Below are 17,004 nucleotides of genomic sequence, written 5' to 3' on the forward strand. Positions count from 1 at the left end.
TATACTTGGAATGCTTCATCCAAGAATTTTCAAAGACGGAAGCAAGGTGATGCGGTTCCTGGGTATCCAGATGTGCATTCTACTGATGCTCTTGGTCGTATGTATACAGTTCATCCAAAGAATGATAAATGTTTCTATTTGCGGTTGTTGCTGGTAAATGTGCGTGGACCAACTTCATTTGAGACACTACAAACTGTTAATGGTGTAATATTCCCAACATATCGTGCTGCATGTAAAGAATTGAACTTATTAGAAAACGATACCCATTGGGATACGACATTGCATCTCCAAGTCAGATACGCACATTATTCGCTATCATAATTTCGACATGTTTTCCATCAAACCCATATAACCTGTGGCACAAATACAAGGATAGTATGTCAGAAGATATTTTAGATCAAAGTCGTGTCAGTTCCAGAAATCACGATATTGAGATGAATGAGGAGATACATAATCGTGCTTTACTCTTGATCGAAGATATGTGTTACCTCATGTGCAGTAATTTATTAATCAGGTTAGGAATGCCAGCACCAAATCGTGAAATGAATGACGCATTTAATCGAGAATTGGAACGGGAACGTGAATATGATCACCAGGAATTAGATTTAGTAGTTCAAAGGAATGTACCCCTGTTGAATTACCAACAAAAGGAAGTTTATGATACTTTAATGAAGGCAATCGCTGATAAAAATGGTGGTTTATATTTCCTAGATGCCCCTGGTGGAACTGGCAAGACATTCCTTATGTCATTAGTTTTAGCAACTGTTCGGGCGAGATCCAACATAGCGGTTGCAGTTGCTTCTTCTGGAATAGCAGCCACATTGTTAGAAGGATGCCGTACGGCTCATTCAGCATTCAAATTACTGTTAAATCTTCAAACTATTGAAGAACCAACGTTTAATATTGCAAAACACTCAGCAATGGCCAAAGTTTTAGCGGCATCGAAAATCATCATCTGGGACGAATGCACAATGGCGCATAAACGTGCATTAGAAGCACTTAACCGAACATTAAAAGATTTACGCAATGACTCGAGATGTTTTGGAGGAGCAATGATTTTACTGTGTGGCGATTTCCGCCAAATACTGCCAGTAATTCCAAGATCTACGGCTGCCGATGAAATAAACGCTTGCCTCAAATCGTCAAATCTATGGCGCTATGTGAAGAAACTGCAGCTGACAACAAACATGAGAGTTACATTGCTTAATGATACATCTGCTGAAGATTTCTCGGAGCAATTGCTGACTATCGGTAATGGTCAAGTACCTGTCGATGAATCGAGCGGATTAATATCATTTCCAAATAATTTCTGTAATTTTGTCTCATCAAAAGACGAACTTATCAACAATGTATTTCCAAATATTATTTCTAACTACAAGAATAATGAATGGTTGAGTGAGCGAGCAATTTTAGCGGCTAAGAATAAAGATGTAGATGACCTGAACTACATAATTCAAAATAAGATCATTGTAACAATGCATTCATTCAAATCTATTGACTGCGTCACAAATGAAGATGAAGCCACCAACTATCCAATTGAATTTTTAAACTCTTTGGACGTGCCTGGCTTACCACCGCACAATTTACGCCTAAAGGTTGGCTCCGTAGTAATCATGCTTCGAAACATAAACCAACCAAAACTGTGCAAAGGTACGCGTTTGGTGGTTCGTAAATTGATGAACAATGTAATTTACGCTACGATAACGATAGGAAAATTCAAAGGTGAGGAAGTTCTCATTCCGAGGATCCCGATGATCCCAACCGATATGCCGTTTGAATTTAAAAGACTTCAATTTCCGATACGTCTTGCATTTGCCATGACCATCAACAAATCACAAGGCCAATCCTTAAAAGTTTGTGGTTTAAATCTAGAACATTCATGTTTTTCCCATGGTCAATTATACGTGGCATGTTCACGGGTCGGAAGACCATCTGCGTTGTTTGTTTTTGCGCCTGATAATAAAACAAAAAATGTCGTGTATCACAAGGTACTTAAGTGAAGAGCAACCTATGTACTAAAATACAGAAATAATAATGAATGATTAATGTATTTATTTAACTTTTTTTTGTATTTTTTTCAATAAAAAAAAACACAATCTGCTTATTTATTGCCATTAAGGCGGAACAAAGTTCGCCGGGTCAGCTAGTTTAATTATAAATCAACATTTAGTATAGTCTTGCTTGCATTGGTTGATGCTTATTATAATTTTCTCTATGTTGACGCTGGTGGTCAAGAACGAATTTCTGATGGTAGAATATTCAAGAGTTTTTCTTTGTACATCAACTTGCAGAATAATTGTTTGTTTCCCTGAAGCAGAACCCTTGAATAAAAGACAACGTTAAAAATTCGTATTTTTTCGTTGCTGATAAGGCATTTACTTTAAGCGAAAGCGAAAATTTAATTATAGGTAAGCGCGAGCACGTAGGGTTGTGGAAAATGTATTTGGCATTGCTTCAGCAATATTCAGAGTACTTTAAAAGCCTATGTCATTAAGTTCCGAAAAAGCTGCGCTCATAGTAATGAGAATAGCTCATTTACATAATTTTCTATGTAAAAGCTCAACCTCCTGACAGTTGTATACACCGAAAGAAACATTTGATACCGAAAAAGATGGAAAAGTTATGGAAGGAAAATATACAACGGTAACTAATGATCCTATATCATACCTTTTACTTTTGAGAAACATACCACGAGTTACGGTACGCGGCTGCATGACTCCGTCTACACTTAAGAACGCGACGGAGTCGAGACGATATTCGGAGCATTATGTGGACGCACCTTAATGTTGTATCATAATTTACAGAGTAACAACCTGATTTGCGCGCATTTTTCTGATGAGCATATTCGCTAATTCGTAAAGTTAAAGTTTCGTAGCAATCTCCATATTCTGTTTTGATTTTCAGATAAGTCATGTTCCATATTTGTATAGGATTTCTCCCAGAAATGTCTTTTGATTTTTTGGATTTCAGTGTTTACCCTATTTTTCATAGTTTTAAAATTAGGTATCATAGCTTATTGTTTAATTTTGTATCTAGCTGAAGATAAGCCTTTTTTTTTACCACTGCTTTTTACTATATCACATGAAATATAGATGTGAATGCGAGGATTACAAGGTGATAATTATTAGGACTATATATTGACAGCATATATAATTTTGTGATGGATATTGAACACAAAATGGCAGCAACACAAACTCTTTTAAAATCTTAAAAATCTTGGCTAATTGGAATAACTTTTTAAATCTTTAATTTTTGATAGTTTACTTAATTATTTTGATAGACAAAATTTTTGATTTTGTTAATATGCTTTTCTGCTCCTCTGGTAGTCAATTACAATTTATATATTTTTAAATAATTCTATTACAAAATAATTTTTGTACCAACTAATATCTCTGTTTTTCGGTGCTCTTGATAATAAAACAAAAATATTTAAGACTCACTTTCAACACCTAATTTTTCAATTAACTAACTTCAGCTTTCCATACATTTACATAGAATAACAACTCAATAGTTTTTACATTTTATTTAAAATTTTCAAATACAATATTTTTAAGCTAGTCTTATATTTTCATCAATATTTTCCTGAATCCACGATATATAAGGTCCAGTCTTGAGAGTTAATATAGCTGATCCCATCACTCCACAACCTAAACTTGTATAATAATAAAGGCCTACTACGACTCCATCTTGAAGGACTGGGGCTCCGCCATTCATAAAACATAAGTCTTCACGTCCAGTAAAATCTCCAGCGCAAAACAATGTTTGGGCAAAGTCAGGAAATTTGTATTCCATCGATTGTTCTACTACGGCCATACACACTAAAAGAAAAAAAAAATTAATACAAGTTTATTTAAATTGTAAAATTATTTTGATGATTCCTAATCATCATCAGTTAGCACTACAACCGTTCGTGAGCCCTGGCCTGCCTTAAACGGATCCTTTCCTGTGGAGTGTCTGTCTTCTTTATCATCATCATCATCATCATCATTGGCTTTTACAACTCTTCGTGAGTTTTTGCCGCGTTTACTATTGCCTTCCATTGATTCCGATCCTGTGCTATTATTTCCCATGGCCTTACTTCCATCTTCTTCAGGTCTTCCCTGACTGCGTCTTTCCACCTTTTTCTAGGCCTTCCTGTCGATCTTCTACCATCTGGTCTTTCCCAAAACACATTGCTAATCAGTCTGTCGTCATCACTCCGTACCACATGGCCTGCTCATCTTAATCTATTGGCTTTTATGTATCTTACGATGTTTCCTTTCCCGAAGAGAGTCTCTATTTCATTGTTGTATCTGCTCCTCCATTCATTTGTCACGCTGTCCCTACAAGGACCATATATAATTCGCAGGATTTTGCGTTCCCATACTAATAGCTTATTGATTTCTGTCTTTCTCAATGTCCATGTTTCACTTCCATATGTCACTGCTGGTCGTATTATGGTTTTGTACATTTGGATTTTGGCACGCTTTGAGAGAAGCTTTGACCTCATTAGATGTTGAATGGCAAAGAATGATTTATTCCCTGCCAGTATTCGTATTTTAACCTCCCGTTCTCCTGTGTTTTCACTGGTAATTGTTCTCCTAGGTATTTGAATTCTTTGACCACCTCAAAATTATGATCGTTTATGGTAATGTTTTTTCTTATTCGCTGTCGTTCCTTTTTTGATACGACCATGTATTTAGTTTTTTCTTCGTTTATTTTCAGGCCTACGCTTAGTGTTGCTTCTTTAAAGTTCGATATTATATCCTTAACTTCCAGTGTTGTCTGTGCTACTGCATCTACATCATCTGCAAATGCGAGAATAATCTTTGCTCCTCTGGCAGTTATGTCTGGTTTGACTCTGGTATAGATTTTTCGCATTGCATATTCCAATGCTAGGTTAAATAGTAATGGGGACAGCGGGTCTCCCTGTCTGAGTCCGGTACTTATGCCGAAAGCCTTTGAAGTTTTGCCTTCTATTCTAATTTGTGCAAAGGATTTGTTGACACACATTCGAGCAATCATGGTCAGCTTCTTTGGTACGCCTAACTCCATCATTGCACTCCACAGTTTTATCCTCTTACTTCAATCTCCCTTGGATGATTATTACAAAGAAGATATTTTTAAAAATGAGAATAATTTAATTTTGGTGGTCTAAAAGCAGTTTATTTAAATCTTACTAAATATGAACGCATGTAAGTTTTTGCAGGTGCACATGTAGCTGTTCAAGGTAGTTTGTATAACACGCATAATAAGCACAGTTGTTGAGAGTTTTATAACAAGGAATTCCTTAGGAATTTAGTCTATCTCATTGATGCCTAACCGTCATTATGTTTGCTTCAATGATGTAAAATCAGATAATGTTATAAATGTATAACATTTAGTTTCCTAAATATCTTTTCAAGTTTACTTACCATCATAATCAATAATATCCATGTCTGCAGTCTCCAAATTTTCCACACTTACTGGAGTTCCGCGTCCATTTTTATTAACAAACCATCCCAGTTGTGTTACGTGGCCGAGTGATACATCTGATCCTTGCTTTGGCAATACTCCTGGTTGAACCAAGTCTCCCAAATCTAGAGGTGTTTTTAGTTTCAGTAGGCCAATATTGTTTGGGGAAAAGGGTCTAAAACGAAATATTACATTAGAATATAATTTTTTTTTTACAAAATTTGTCTACATTGATAATAACTGTTCCTGGTAGACCTTTGTTCACTTAAATTTTAAATAAGGTAAACCTTTCCAAAGATAGTTTTCCTGTGAGTATTTCATAGAAAAGGGGATGTTAAATTTTGTTTTATTTTGTAAAGTAAGGCTTTATGCTTAACTTTATTAAATGCCTTACTTATATGTGAAAAGGCTTAAATAGAGTATTTTTTGCCTTATAGGTCATTGCTGAATTTTTCAAACACACAATGAATCTGTTCAACGGGGCCAAGTTTATTTAAAAAACCAAATTGATGGTCAAGTTTTACTTTTCTCCATCAATTGCTTCAGTATAACTTTCTCTAGTAGTTTTGACAGAATTGGCAACAGACCTATTGGCCTATTTGAGTTTAGTTCTTCTGAGTTTTTCCAGGTTTCATTAACAATATTATTTAACAAATTTTCCAGGTATGGAGAAAGTAGTTTAATTTTACTTCAGCGTTGATTATTTGCTGGAGTTTTTTTTTTATGAATTGTATTTATTTACCGGTTATTAGATCACAACCAGGGCTTGAATCAATATTTATATAGTCTGAATACTCTCAAAGTAAGTGTATTTAAATGTAATGCAACATTTTTTCATAACATAGTGACGGTACTAGATTTTTGTTTTGATACAGGGCAGCGACAACCGCTGATACGTATTTCGACCTCTTTAGGTCTCGTCAGAACGGTATAGTCACTGCTCTTCGCTAGGCAGAAATCATTTGATTTCTCTTTTTGAAACATTTTTTGTTTAGAATGTAAATATTCAGATAAATAATGAAATAGAGAATTTATGTCAAGACAGTGACAAAAATATAAAACCTAAACCCTATAAATAGAACTGCTAAAAGAAAACGACTTAAAGACATTCTAGTTTTCGAAACAAAATATAGATAGTAGCAGGCAGACCAAAAAAGGTTATATTTAATAGACAAAAATAGTTTCATTGTAAACGAAAATGAATATAACATATTTTATCCTGATTAAGTCTTCTTCTTCCTATGCCATCCCCATTAACGAAGGTTGGCGACCACATTTTTAAAAGCTTCTCTGTCTTTTGCAACGTGGAATAATTCGTCTACAGTCATGTTTGTCCAGTCTCGAATATTTCGCAGCCATGACTTCCTCTTTCTACCTATTCCCTTTTTGCCATCGACTCTACCCTGCATGATGACCTGCAGAAGACTATATTTATTATTTCTTAGTATGTGTCCAAGGTATGCAGTCTTGCGTACTTTTATCGTTCTCAACAATTTTTTGTCTCGACCCATTCTTCTCAGCACTTCCTCATTGGTGACCCTGGCAGTCCATGGGATTCTCAACATTCTCCGGTACATCCAAAGTTCAAAGGCTTCAATCTTTTTAACTATTTGCGCTTTTAGTGTCCATGTTTCTACCCCGTACAATAGTTGCGACTAGACGTTACATTCAACAAACCTCAGTCTCAGCGCAATATTCAGATTTTTGTCACAGAACAATTGTTTGAATTTTAAGAACGCTGCCCTTGCCATTTCTATTCGCACCCGGATCTCTTGGTCTGGATCTAATTCTGTGTTGATGTAAGCTCCCAGATATTTATATTTTGTCACTCTCTCTATTTGCTGTCCACCAAGAGTTAGTTGTTCATTATTTATTGGACTCCTTGATACTATCATAAATTTGGTCTTATCTGTGTTGATGTCAAGTCCCATTTGAATGCATTCACTATTTATTGCATCTAGTAAAGTTTGTAGATCTTCTCATTAAGTAAAGATATAATTTATTAAATGAGATTTCCTTAATATTTTCTCATTTTTAGATTTACTGTAAGTTCTTACAATCTGGAGTTTAACACTAATATATGGGTTATTTATTGCATTATCACCATTTTTATTTCGATATCACAATAAAATAAACACCCTGTATATAAAGAAGAAATAAATATTTATTTTACATATTAAGGTAAACGAAAATTCATATACAGGGTGAACTACAACAGAAAATAACAATTTTCTCATATTTTTTAACCCTTTTATAGGCAGTGGGAAGTATAATTCCCACCATATACTATTACGTCTACAGGCAGTGTAGAAGTAGTAGTTTTACATCGATTTTACCACCGTTTGAGACTGCTGCCACCTAGTAGTGATATCAGTAAACCTGTAAAAAATTACTTTGATGCTAAGGTACAGATATTTACATTACCCTTTATACTTATGTTTGAATATACGCTCTTTTGACGGTTTTTTTTTACGGTTATGTTCTAGTTGTAAATAAATAGTTGTTTACACGAAAATTAAGGTGAGTGCTTAGGATTTAAATATACTCTTGACTTTTATGCATACATTCATATAAAAAATAATAATAATAGAATGTATTTGACGGATGCTAAATCTATATTTGTAAGTGGGTCATATGCTTCCCACCGTCCGTCATAATTTTTATAATTGTATTTTAGGAATGTATCTAGATAACCTCAAAGAAGCTGAGGCTGCATTAGCTTGTTTATATTCTTTACCTAACAATAAGGAATATTCAGAAGAAGAATCAGATAAAAGTGATTTCGAAGAACTTAAAAATTGGGAAAACAACTGTTCAGATCCTTCTGGTGTAAATACAGCCTGTTTGAAATCTGTATATGCTCAATATATAGGTTATTTTTCTCTCCCTATATCTCAGTTACATTTTCAATCATCCTGAAAGCCTTTTAATGAAGCCTGACAAACGAGTCTGTAGAGTATGGTGTTAGGAGGAACATTACAGGCGATGTAGGATGTACAGTGCTAAGCACTGAGAGGACTCGGTATATCTGCACCTACTGCAATCTTCATTACGCATAACATCCTGTGTTAAGAAACTCCATGGTCAATGAGATGTATTAACTCGTTTATGCATACATATTGTGTATTTTTTTAGTTCCAAATAAAATAAAATTAGTTTGAAATGTTCCTTTTTTTGAATTTACATTTTGGCGTATGAGCATTGGGAAGTATTGTTCATACCATCCTAACATAACAGAAAATTGCAATTTATTTTTGGCACTATGAATCATTAAGGGTAATTATATAATTGGTAACCAGTCAAAGAAAATTTTTTAAAACTATTTAATTTGATCACGATCATGAAAGGGAGTAAATGTATTTTATTTTTTTAAAAGATTACATTTATGATACCATTTTATTTTTATAAAATATTTCCTATACCCAAACTATACTATACCTATTACTTTCTGAGATATTTTTAGTTATCTTCAAATTTCGGGATGGTATATCAACATCATTGTAATCCAAGAAGTTTTTAGTAAAACATTCATAGCTGTTGATATTGCGTACATATATCCAGAATATATCAACAGCTGTATCCTAAATGGAGGAAGCCAAACGTAAGAGCTTTTAAAAAATTAATGAATCGTTTTGTTCGCGCTCGGTCAGTTGCATATGAAAACATTAAAAAACCAAAACTGTTATAAGTGAAAAAAAGAAATATGACATACTGTTAGCTATTACTAAGGATCCCTACATAAGCATTCGTGAAATTTTACGTCAAAATGACATTAGTCAAACTTCGGTGGCAAAAATCCTTCGTAAACATTAACTGCATCCTTACCGCATACAGTTACTTCAAGAATGGGCAGTCGGTGATTATCATCGCAGATTAGCTTTAATCAATGGTTTTAGCAGCAAGCAATTAGCGACTGATTTGTGTTATTATGTGCTTTTTGAAGACCAGGATACATTTCACAAAAATAAAAACTGATTCGGCATCATTTTTGTAACTATGCATCAAGAAATCCTTATTTTATTAAGTCATAATCAAACTAGGTGATGTGATGATAATTGTTTGAGATGGTATTCTTGGGGACTATGTAATTGGCCTAGATTTTTTTCGCAAAAACAAAATAAAGCACTCTATAGGAAAATAAGAGCACGAGCAAGACACTCGTATCTAAAAACACACAACTTTAAGATAAAAATAATGAATTGCTCATGGTAAAAACAAATGTTTGAACGAGAAGCTGAGTATTTTATGCAAACATAAAGGGGCTGAATACATTTACTAATTGATCAGGGAATCACTGACTAAAACGTCAAAATAAGCAACTTTATTTGTATATAGTTCTATAATTTAACTTACTGAGAATAGTTGAATTCTGGATGTAGTACGGCTTTTTCGATCTCTCGGATTTGTGCATCTGGACTGCTCAAATTGACTACTCCTGCATTTACCTATGAAACATATGAACATTTAAATTTGAAAAAATACTTATCTTATACTATAATTAACCCTTAATAAGACATGGGATATAAGGAGAATTAATTTGTTTGTTTATATACTTTTGGTATCTAAAGGAGGTAAATAAAACATATTTTTGTTGAAATATAAAATAATTTGAAAAAGTAATAAAAAAATAGTAGTGGGAACTATTTTCTCGTTGTTCTTTAAAAAAATTTTGTAGGTGGGAAATTAATTACCCTTATACAGTTTGTGAAACAATTTATTAATTCAAAAATACCAAATGCATATATGGGTGACAAAACTAATTTAGGTCTCAACTACAGCAGTGTGGAATGATTTAAAACATTGTTTTGAGCATAAAGCTACTTGACAATAACTACATATAATGTTCGTTCGTTTTTCTTCTTTTTTTGTTGGGCAAAATCTGCATCTTGTATAATTTTTTTGAACATCTGGTAAATGTGGTCCTACATTTCTCAGCCGAATTTCGTCTGGAATACCAAAGTTGCCCGTTTTTTTATTTTTAAATATCACAGGTCGAGACGCCTTTACTGTAAAGTCACCTATGAGAGCTCTTCCAAGGCGAAGCCTAAAATCCTTGTGGGAAGTATTTTTTTGATTATGAATTCTTGTGTACATAATATATGCATTAATTACACTTGCATCTAAAAGAAAGAAGAACAATCTCATCCACGATTTTCTAGACTTCCTGCTTATGGGATATGATGCCCTAAAGTGGTCAAAGTGATCAACTCCTCCCATGTTTAGTGTATAATCTGCAATAACTTTTGGGCACATTATATTTTACTTTGTGCCATCTCTTTGTGTACGTTTTATCATGGTTACTTCATGTGGTTGATTAGCAGTTGTAATAACCGTGACTTCTTTGGTACAACCACTTTATTGCTGTTATAGGGCCACTGCTCAAACAATAGAATTCATTCTTTCGAAGTTTTTCATTTTTGGTTTGCTTTTTCCTCATGAAATCGGGCAAACCTTTGCGATTAGGTCTAACTGTACCTATAGCATACAGCTGTTTAGCATATAAATCTTCCAACAGTTTGCAACTCGTAAAAAAGTTGTCAAAAACAACCAAAGATTTGTGTGGTATATCTTGGCATAATTCAGTTACAACCTTGTATCCCAAGCCATTATTTTCAATGCCTTCATTTTTTCCAGTATAGATAATAAACTGGTACAGATACCCAGTAATAGCATCACACTTTGCCCAAATTTTATAACCACGCTTAATCGGCTTCTTGGGCATATACTGTTTGATAGAACTACGTCCTTTAAATTTCACCATACATTCATCAATAGAAAATCGACTTCCAGGTTTGGCTTGTTCTTTGAAAACTTCATTTAGTCTATCTATAAATGGTCTTATCTTATACAGTATATCAAAGTTAGGTGAACCTCTCTCTACAGCTGCTGAATTGTCATTTAGATGGATATTTTCTATTAATTTTTTGAACCTGGTTATTGTAAAAGCTTTGGAGATAACAGGATTATTATAAAAAGGATCACTTGACCAATATAAATCTTTGTCTGGTACAGGGTGCAGTCCCATTAAAATAAAAACACCTAGCAATGCCCTTATTTCTTCTTGGCTAGTGTTTTTGTAATTTTTGCTGTCTTTTTGTACAGCATATAAATTCGTTTGAGCAACAATTTGTTCTATTAGATCACAAGGGAAGAAATTCTCAAAATAAAATATTGGTTGATTTTTATGTGTGAATTGAACATTTGACTGTAACACAGGCTCAAATTTTGGTATTTCTGGAACATCTGTTTCAGAGGTCCATTGTCCAGTAAAATTAGTTAGCGTAACCACTGGACTCTGTTCTACTAAAACACTTTGATTTTCTTGTGGGTCATTCTCAGAAGTTCTTTCAGTTATGGAATTTACATCAACGGTTGTAGAAGGAACAATTTCATCAGATTCACCAAGCAATTGCCCAATTCTGCTATCAATAACATCTCCATCGGACTTACCGCAAACAAAAGTAGATGGGGATGGTATAAAAATGTCATCATCATCATCAGTGTCGAGATCAACATCAGACCAATCTTCTTCTAAGGCAGCAAGGAGTTTACGTTCTGATAATCCCCTTCTTGAATTCATAATCCTAAAATATAACAGAAATTTTAATGTTTCTGGTGCATGACTTTTGCGTTTTTTTTATGGAATTGGATAAGGGGAATAATTTTCCCACCAACTTCAAAGACAAAAATAACTATCTTTTCATAAATTTGTATAACAAATTACAATGTATTTAGCTTGACCAAACAATATATAATATATCAATAATACAATAACTTTGTACTTACCAGAATTTTTGGAGCCGATTCACCAAATAATTTGCAAAATTGTAACAAAAATCAACTTTTAGCGGCAAGAAATATGACCTATGAACATCTAGTTGTGGATTGTCAACTAAAAATCAGATCCATGGAATAACTGTCAGAATAGTTGGTGTATTTATCCATGAAATGAATACGTAATATCACAAAATTCAACATTCTGTGTATTGACAGCGACAATCGAAATTTGGCGGCAAAGTAAAGTGGGAAATATGTTCCCGTTATCTTATTAAGGGTTAAAGGAAAAAATGAGCAAATGAAAAATAATTTTTAATTTTTCACTAAAATGATAAACGATGAAGACCTCCAAAAACCGCTACATATTAAAGTTATTATCAAAAGCCTTTGTTACGGTAAAATTTGAGGCCTGGAAATCCTGGAAGCACTACAAGCATGCCGCATTGACTACCGACATACAAGGTTAATTTACAATACATACAAGAATGCAACTATATCGATGAAACTACATAAAGACACGGATCATAACCCAATCGGCAGAGGAGTCCGACAGGGTGATACCTAATCGCCTAAACTGTTCACAGCAGTACTACAATATGTTTGGGTAACATATTGGGTAACAAAGGTAAACGAACAGATTGCTTGGGTGGAGGCCGAGGTTAGACAAAAGAAGTAGAGAAAAATCCCCTACTCGTTGGACTGACCATCTTAAGAAATTGGATGAAAAGTGCTCAGAATAGAAAACAATGGACAAAAATGAGGGAGACCTATGTTTAGCAGTGGACGCAAAAGGCTGTGTAATGATGACGATGATAGCAATGAAAAATTGATTTATTCGACTCAAAAGTCGTGAAAAGAAGACGATTGCAAGATGAAGACATTGACAGTATAGAAAGACATCAAAAGGCTTGAGGGAAGGAAATAAGTTAAAATTATGGAAATCCTTAGTACGTAGGACTATAACAATAAAAAAGTACAAAATAAAGTTAAACTCGATTGCGGTACAAGAAAAAATATATCAAATATAAAATAAAACAAAGAATGAAAAAAATGTGTTGGTAAAAAAAAACAGCAGACAAGTTATACTATGCCGTGAGATAAATAAGATTATCCCAATAGATATCCCAATTTATTTAAAACGCAAAACTTTTCACACGTGTAAGTTGTCGATTCAACATACGTAGCCAATGCTCTTAGACATACATCTAAACATCACAAAAACGTGGTAATTTTATAGTAACAAGCACAATTTTTGTTTTGCATATCATTAAATTAATCTGAAAGTAGTCGGAACAGATAGAAAAAAATAAATCTAAAATTCAAATATAATATTTTAATTTCCATTATCCTATTTCTTTGACACCTTTACGCTATTTGTGTAACTTACCCTAACATGGAAGTTAGCAGCAACGTAAGCGCAGCTACCAAGTGTGAGGATCCAACTTTTGGAAAGAACCACCGCACCACATTCTGGGAAACAAACTGGTAAATCGCATGATTCCAGTGCTACGATAAACGGATATTCATTTTGATCAGCGTCTCGATCCAAGATTGGAGAAGGTGCTAATGAATTGAGAATATTAAACATTAAAATATCAATTACATATAAAATAGACAGAAAAAAAATAAGAAAATAGAAAAAATATAGTTTTTTGTTTTCCAATTCTGGTAAAATTTGGTTGCAAAACAAAATGTAGTAGATTATTTTTTGTTAATAATTTTATTTGTAACTCACCTACAGTTTGTAGAGCTAAACACAGAAATAGAAAGGCAATCATATTGTATGCTTTCAAGGTACAATACCAATATGTTTCAGTTTAATATATATTTATAGATACTAAGATTATATCTAAAGTGAGGTACTTTTTTAATATTGATAAGATTTTATAAGTGTTGTAACAATAGCACAATTTTAACCACCTGGAGGATATCATATTTCAAAATTCAAGTTCAAAATTTATACAATGAAAATAAAAAAATTATTTGGTAACCCAAAACTATCTCCTAACGATAACATGCAATGGAAGAGCTTTAGAACCTGAAGGACTTCCATAAAACTTTTAAATCACGGACAAGACTTTTTTACTAAGACTTATGTTTGTAGTTGCTTCTTGAGAGGTGAAAAACTGCCACCTGAATGGGAAAAGAGACTACTTATCAAACATTCATGGAAAACTCCCTTCTCTTCCAAACCCTAAAAATCTAAATGAATATTTCGTTAATGTTAGTAAAAATATGACATCAACTATTTTGTCACAACAAGATCCTATTTCCTATATCCCCAATTCAAAAAGGTCTCGAATTCATTCTTTATAAGACCAGTTGATAAATCTGAATTGATTCAAACAATCAGTAGTATCAAAAGCAAATCTTCATGTAGCACTGATGAATTAACCATAAAAATCTTTTTAAATCTCTCAAAAAATGTGTTGGAAGTCCTAATCTCACTAATTAACGAATCCTTTGAAAAGGGTATATTTCCAGAGTTAGGCACTCTGATAATATATCCAAAAGTCCTATCCAAAATTATAATAGACTTATACTTATATATTATTCGAGACTTACAAAAGCCGACTTATGTCCTTTCTCGTTGAAAACAATATTTTATCACAAAGTCTGTTCGGCTTTTTATCTAATAAATGTACCAATATTGCTATGTTTTTTGTGCTACATAAGGTTGATCAAGCACTAAACAATAATCTTTACAGTGCCCCTATTTTTTTGTAAATATCTCATAGCTTTTGATTGTGTAAATCACTACATTTTGATAAAAAACTAAAGTTCTACGGAATTTAAGGTATTTTTTTGAATTGGTTCCAATCTTACTTGAGGAATAGGAAACGACTAGTTAGAGCAAATAATGTGACTATAGTCACAAAAGAATTGTATGTGGAGTACCACAAGGTTTTGTATTGGAAAATTGATTAAAAATCGATGGAAAAATTTTTCTTTTTGCTGATGATACCAGTATCACCTGGAGAAATTTTAATATTGCAACTTCTCATGCAACTATAACTTCTGACCTACTTAAAATAAAAACCTGGTCCGACTCTAATTTACTCTTTTTTAACGTGGATAAGACAGTAGCATTATCCTATAACAAAGCTCTTCAACACTTGCTTCTTAATAATAGCCAGATCAGTATTGTTAATTCTGTAAAATTTTTTGAGATAGTATCCTTAAATATTGTCCCTTAATATCGATGTGTTAGGTAAACAACAACTGCAATTAAATAAGATCTGTTCCGAAGGAAATTAATTGGGCATCTTCCAAAATAACATACTTTTCTTTGTTCGAGTCTCATCTTCGATATGGCTTTCCTTTTTGGGGTTTTAATACAACTGCCCAATCTAATGTTATTTTTAAATTACAAAAAAGAGTAATACGGTATCTTTTTGGCCTCAGTAATATAACACATTGGAGAAGCTACTTAAAAAATCTCGAGATTTTAACTCTTTCCTCTTCGTAACACCTACATGTTTTTCCAACAAGACCTAATCATGACTACTCCACTAGAAATTCATCCTTTAATGTTATAATGGCTAATATTTACCGATATCGTCCACTGAGTTTGTAAATAAATCTATATTATACAGTAAAAAAATTGTACAACCATATCTCTTTGCATCTTAATTCTACAACTTCTTTCCTTAAGTTCCGTAAATGAACAAAAGCCTATCTATCTGAAAAACTATATTATTCAGTGGAAAAGATTCCAATTGGCAAGGTTAGCAACCTATCAATCGTAAAAACGAATACTGCTCAAAGCAACAATGTACATACAGATTAATAGGATGGAACCAGATTGATAGGATGAACACGACTACGGCAAAAAAATAAGGATAAGCGAAAAATATTCAAAACCCAGATTAGAATTACTACTGAAAATATCAAATCGCTTAATTAAAGTGACCAAGAAATAACCAAAGTAGTGAAAAATGAAGAAATATGCTTTACAGGAAACAAAAAAAAGGAAAAGGGTATTCAAAATTAGATGAATACATGTTAATCTACAGTAGAATAGCAAAAGAAAACAGGGCCGAAGAAGGTGTAGTCTTAATAATACACCAACGACACCAAAGGTTAAGACAGGAAGATCTAAGACCTAAGTCTTTTATTGTTTAACCTGATAATGTATGAAATAAAAAAAAAATTAGAAACTAAAAAAGGATACCAAATGGGAGAAAAACAACTTAAAATAATCTGCTATGCAGGCGACGCAATACGACTCTCTCAAGTGAAGACGATTTACAACGTCTGCTGCACCAATTTAATATAACCGCCAGAAAATTTAACATGTTAATTTCCCCAAATAAGACAAAATGCATGGTTATAATAGCAAATTTACTAAGATGTAAATTGAAGCTAGAAGGTCAGATAATAGAACAAGTGATGGAGTTTAAATATCTAGGCATCACATTATCTAGCTACGGAAAGCTCAAAACTAAAGTGGAAAATCGAGTGAATGGAGCAAACAGAGCCGCAGATTGCCTGAATGCAAGAATATGGAGAAATAACAATATCGGGAAATAAATGAAAGGCAGAATTTGCAAATAATTGAGGAGAACATGAGAGAATAAAAAGGATGTTAGAAACAGCAGAGATGAAAACACTTAATGAAAAAATTGATGGTTAGGCAAGAAGCAGAGCTAGAAGTACAGATATACTACGTAGATGTAAGGTGAAGAACATCAAGACATATCTAGACTTTTGGTGGTTAATTATTGCATTTAAATAAAAAGTGTCGCATCGGAAAACACTTTATTAGCTTCAAAATATTGGTAATCATTACAA

The 17,004-nt window shown here is 33.2% G+C and overlaps 2 protein-coding genes across 2 annotated transcripts; one reads left to right on the top strand and one right to left on the bottom strand.

Annotated features, from left to right (window-relative positions):
• The first annotated feature begins 377 nt into the window (after positions 1–377).
• LOC140444686 (ATP-dependent DNA helicase pif1-like) lies at positions 378–2,000 on the top strand. The gene has a single exon (XM_072536449.1). The coding sequence runs from the start codon at positions 378–380 to the stop codon at positions 1,998–2,000; it is 1,623 nt and encodes a 540-aa protein (XP_072392550.1).
• A 1,508-nt stretch (positions 2,001–3,508) lies between these two features.
• Positions 3,509–14,069, bottom strand: LOC140444195 (kallikrein 1-related peptidase b5-like). Its single transcript, XM_072535923.1, has 5 exons — positions 13,946–14,069; positions 13,598–13,773; positions 9,787–9,878; positions 5,394–5,608; positions 3,509–3,818 (listed from the first exon to the last, which is right to left on the bottom strand). The coding sequence occupies exons 1-5, from the start codon at positions 13,986–13,988 to the stop codon at positions 3,550–3,552; spliced, it is 795 nt and encodes a 264-aa protein (XP_072392024.1). The 5' UTR covers positions 13,989–14,069; the 3' UTR covers positions 3,509–3,549.
• Between the last annotated feature and the right edge of the window lie 2,935 nt (positions 14,070–17,004).

This window comes from Diabrotica undecimpunctata, chromosome 6 (genome assembly GCF_040954645.1).
Source record: "Diabrotica undecimpunctata isolate CICGRU chromosome 6, icDiaUnde3, whole genome shotgun sequence".
NCBI lineage: Eukaryota > Metazoa > Arthropoda > Insecta > Coleoptera > Chrysomelidae > Diabrotica > Diabrotica undecimpunctata.

Coding starts and splice junctions, on each gene's coding strand:
- LOC140444686 (XM_072536449.1), top strand. CDS start 378: ATGTCAGAAGATATTTTAGATCAAAGTCGTGTCAGTTCCAGAAATCAC.
- LOC140444195 (XM_072535923.1), bottom strand. CDS start 13,988: ATGATTGCCTTTCTATTTCTGTGTTTAGCTCTACAAACTGTAG. Junction 5,609..9,786: donor CCAGAATTCAACTATTCTCA/GTAAGTTAAATT, acceptor ATTTCGTTTTAG/ACCCTTTTCCCCAAACAATA. Junction 3,819..5,393: donor GGATATTATTGATTATGATG/GTAAGTAAACTT, acceptor TTTTTCTTTTAG/TGTGTATGGCCGTAGTAGAA.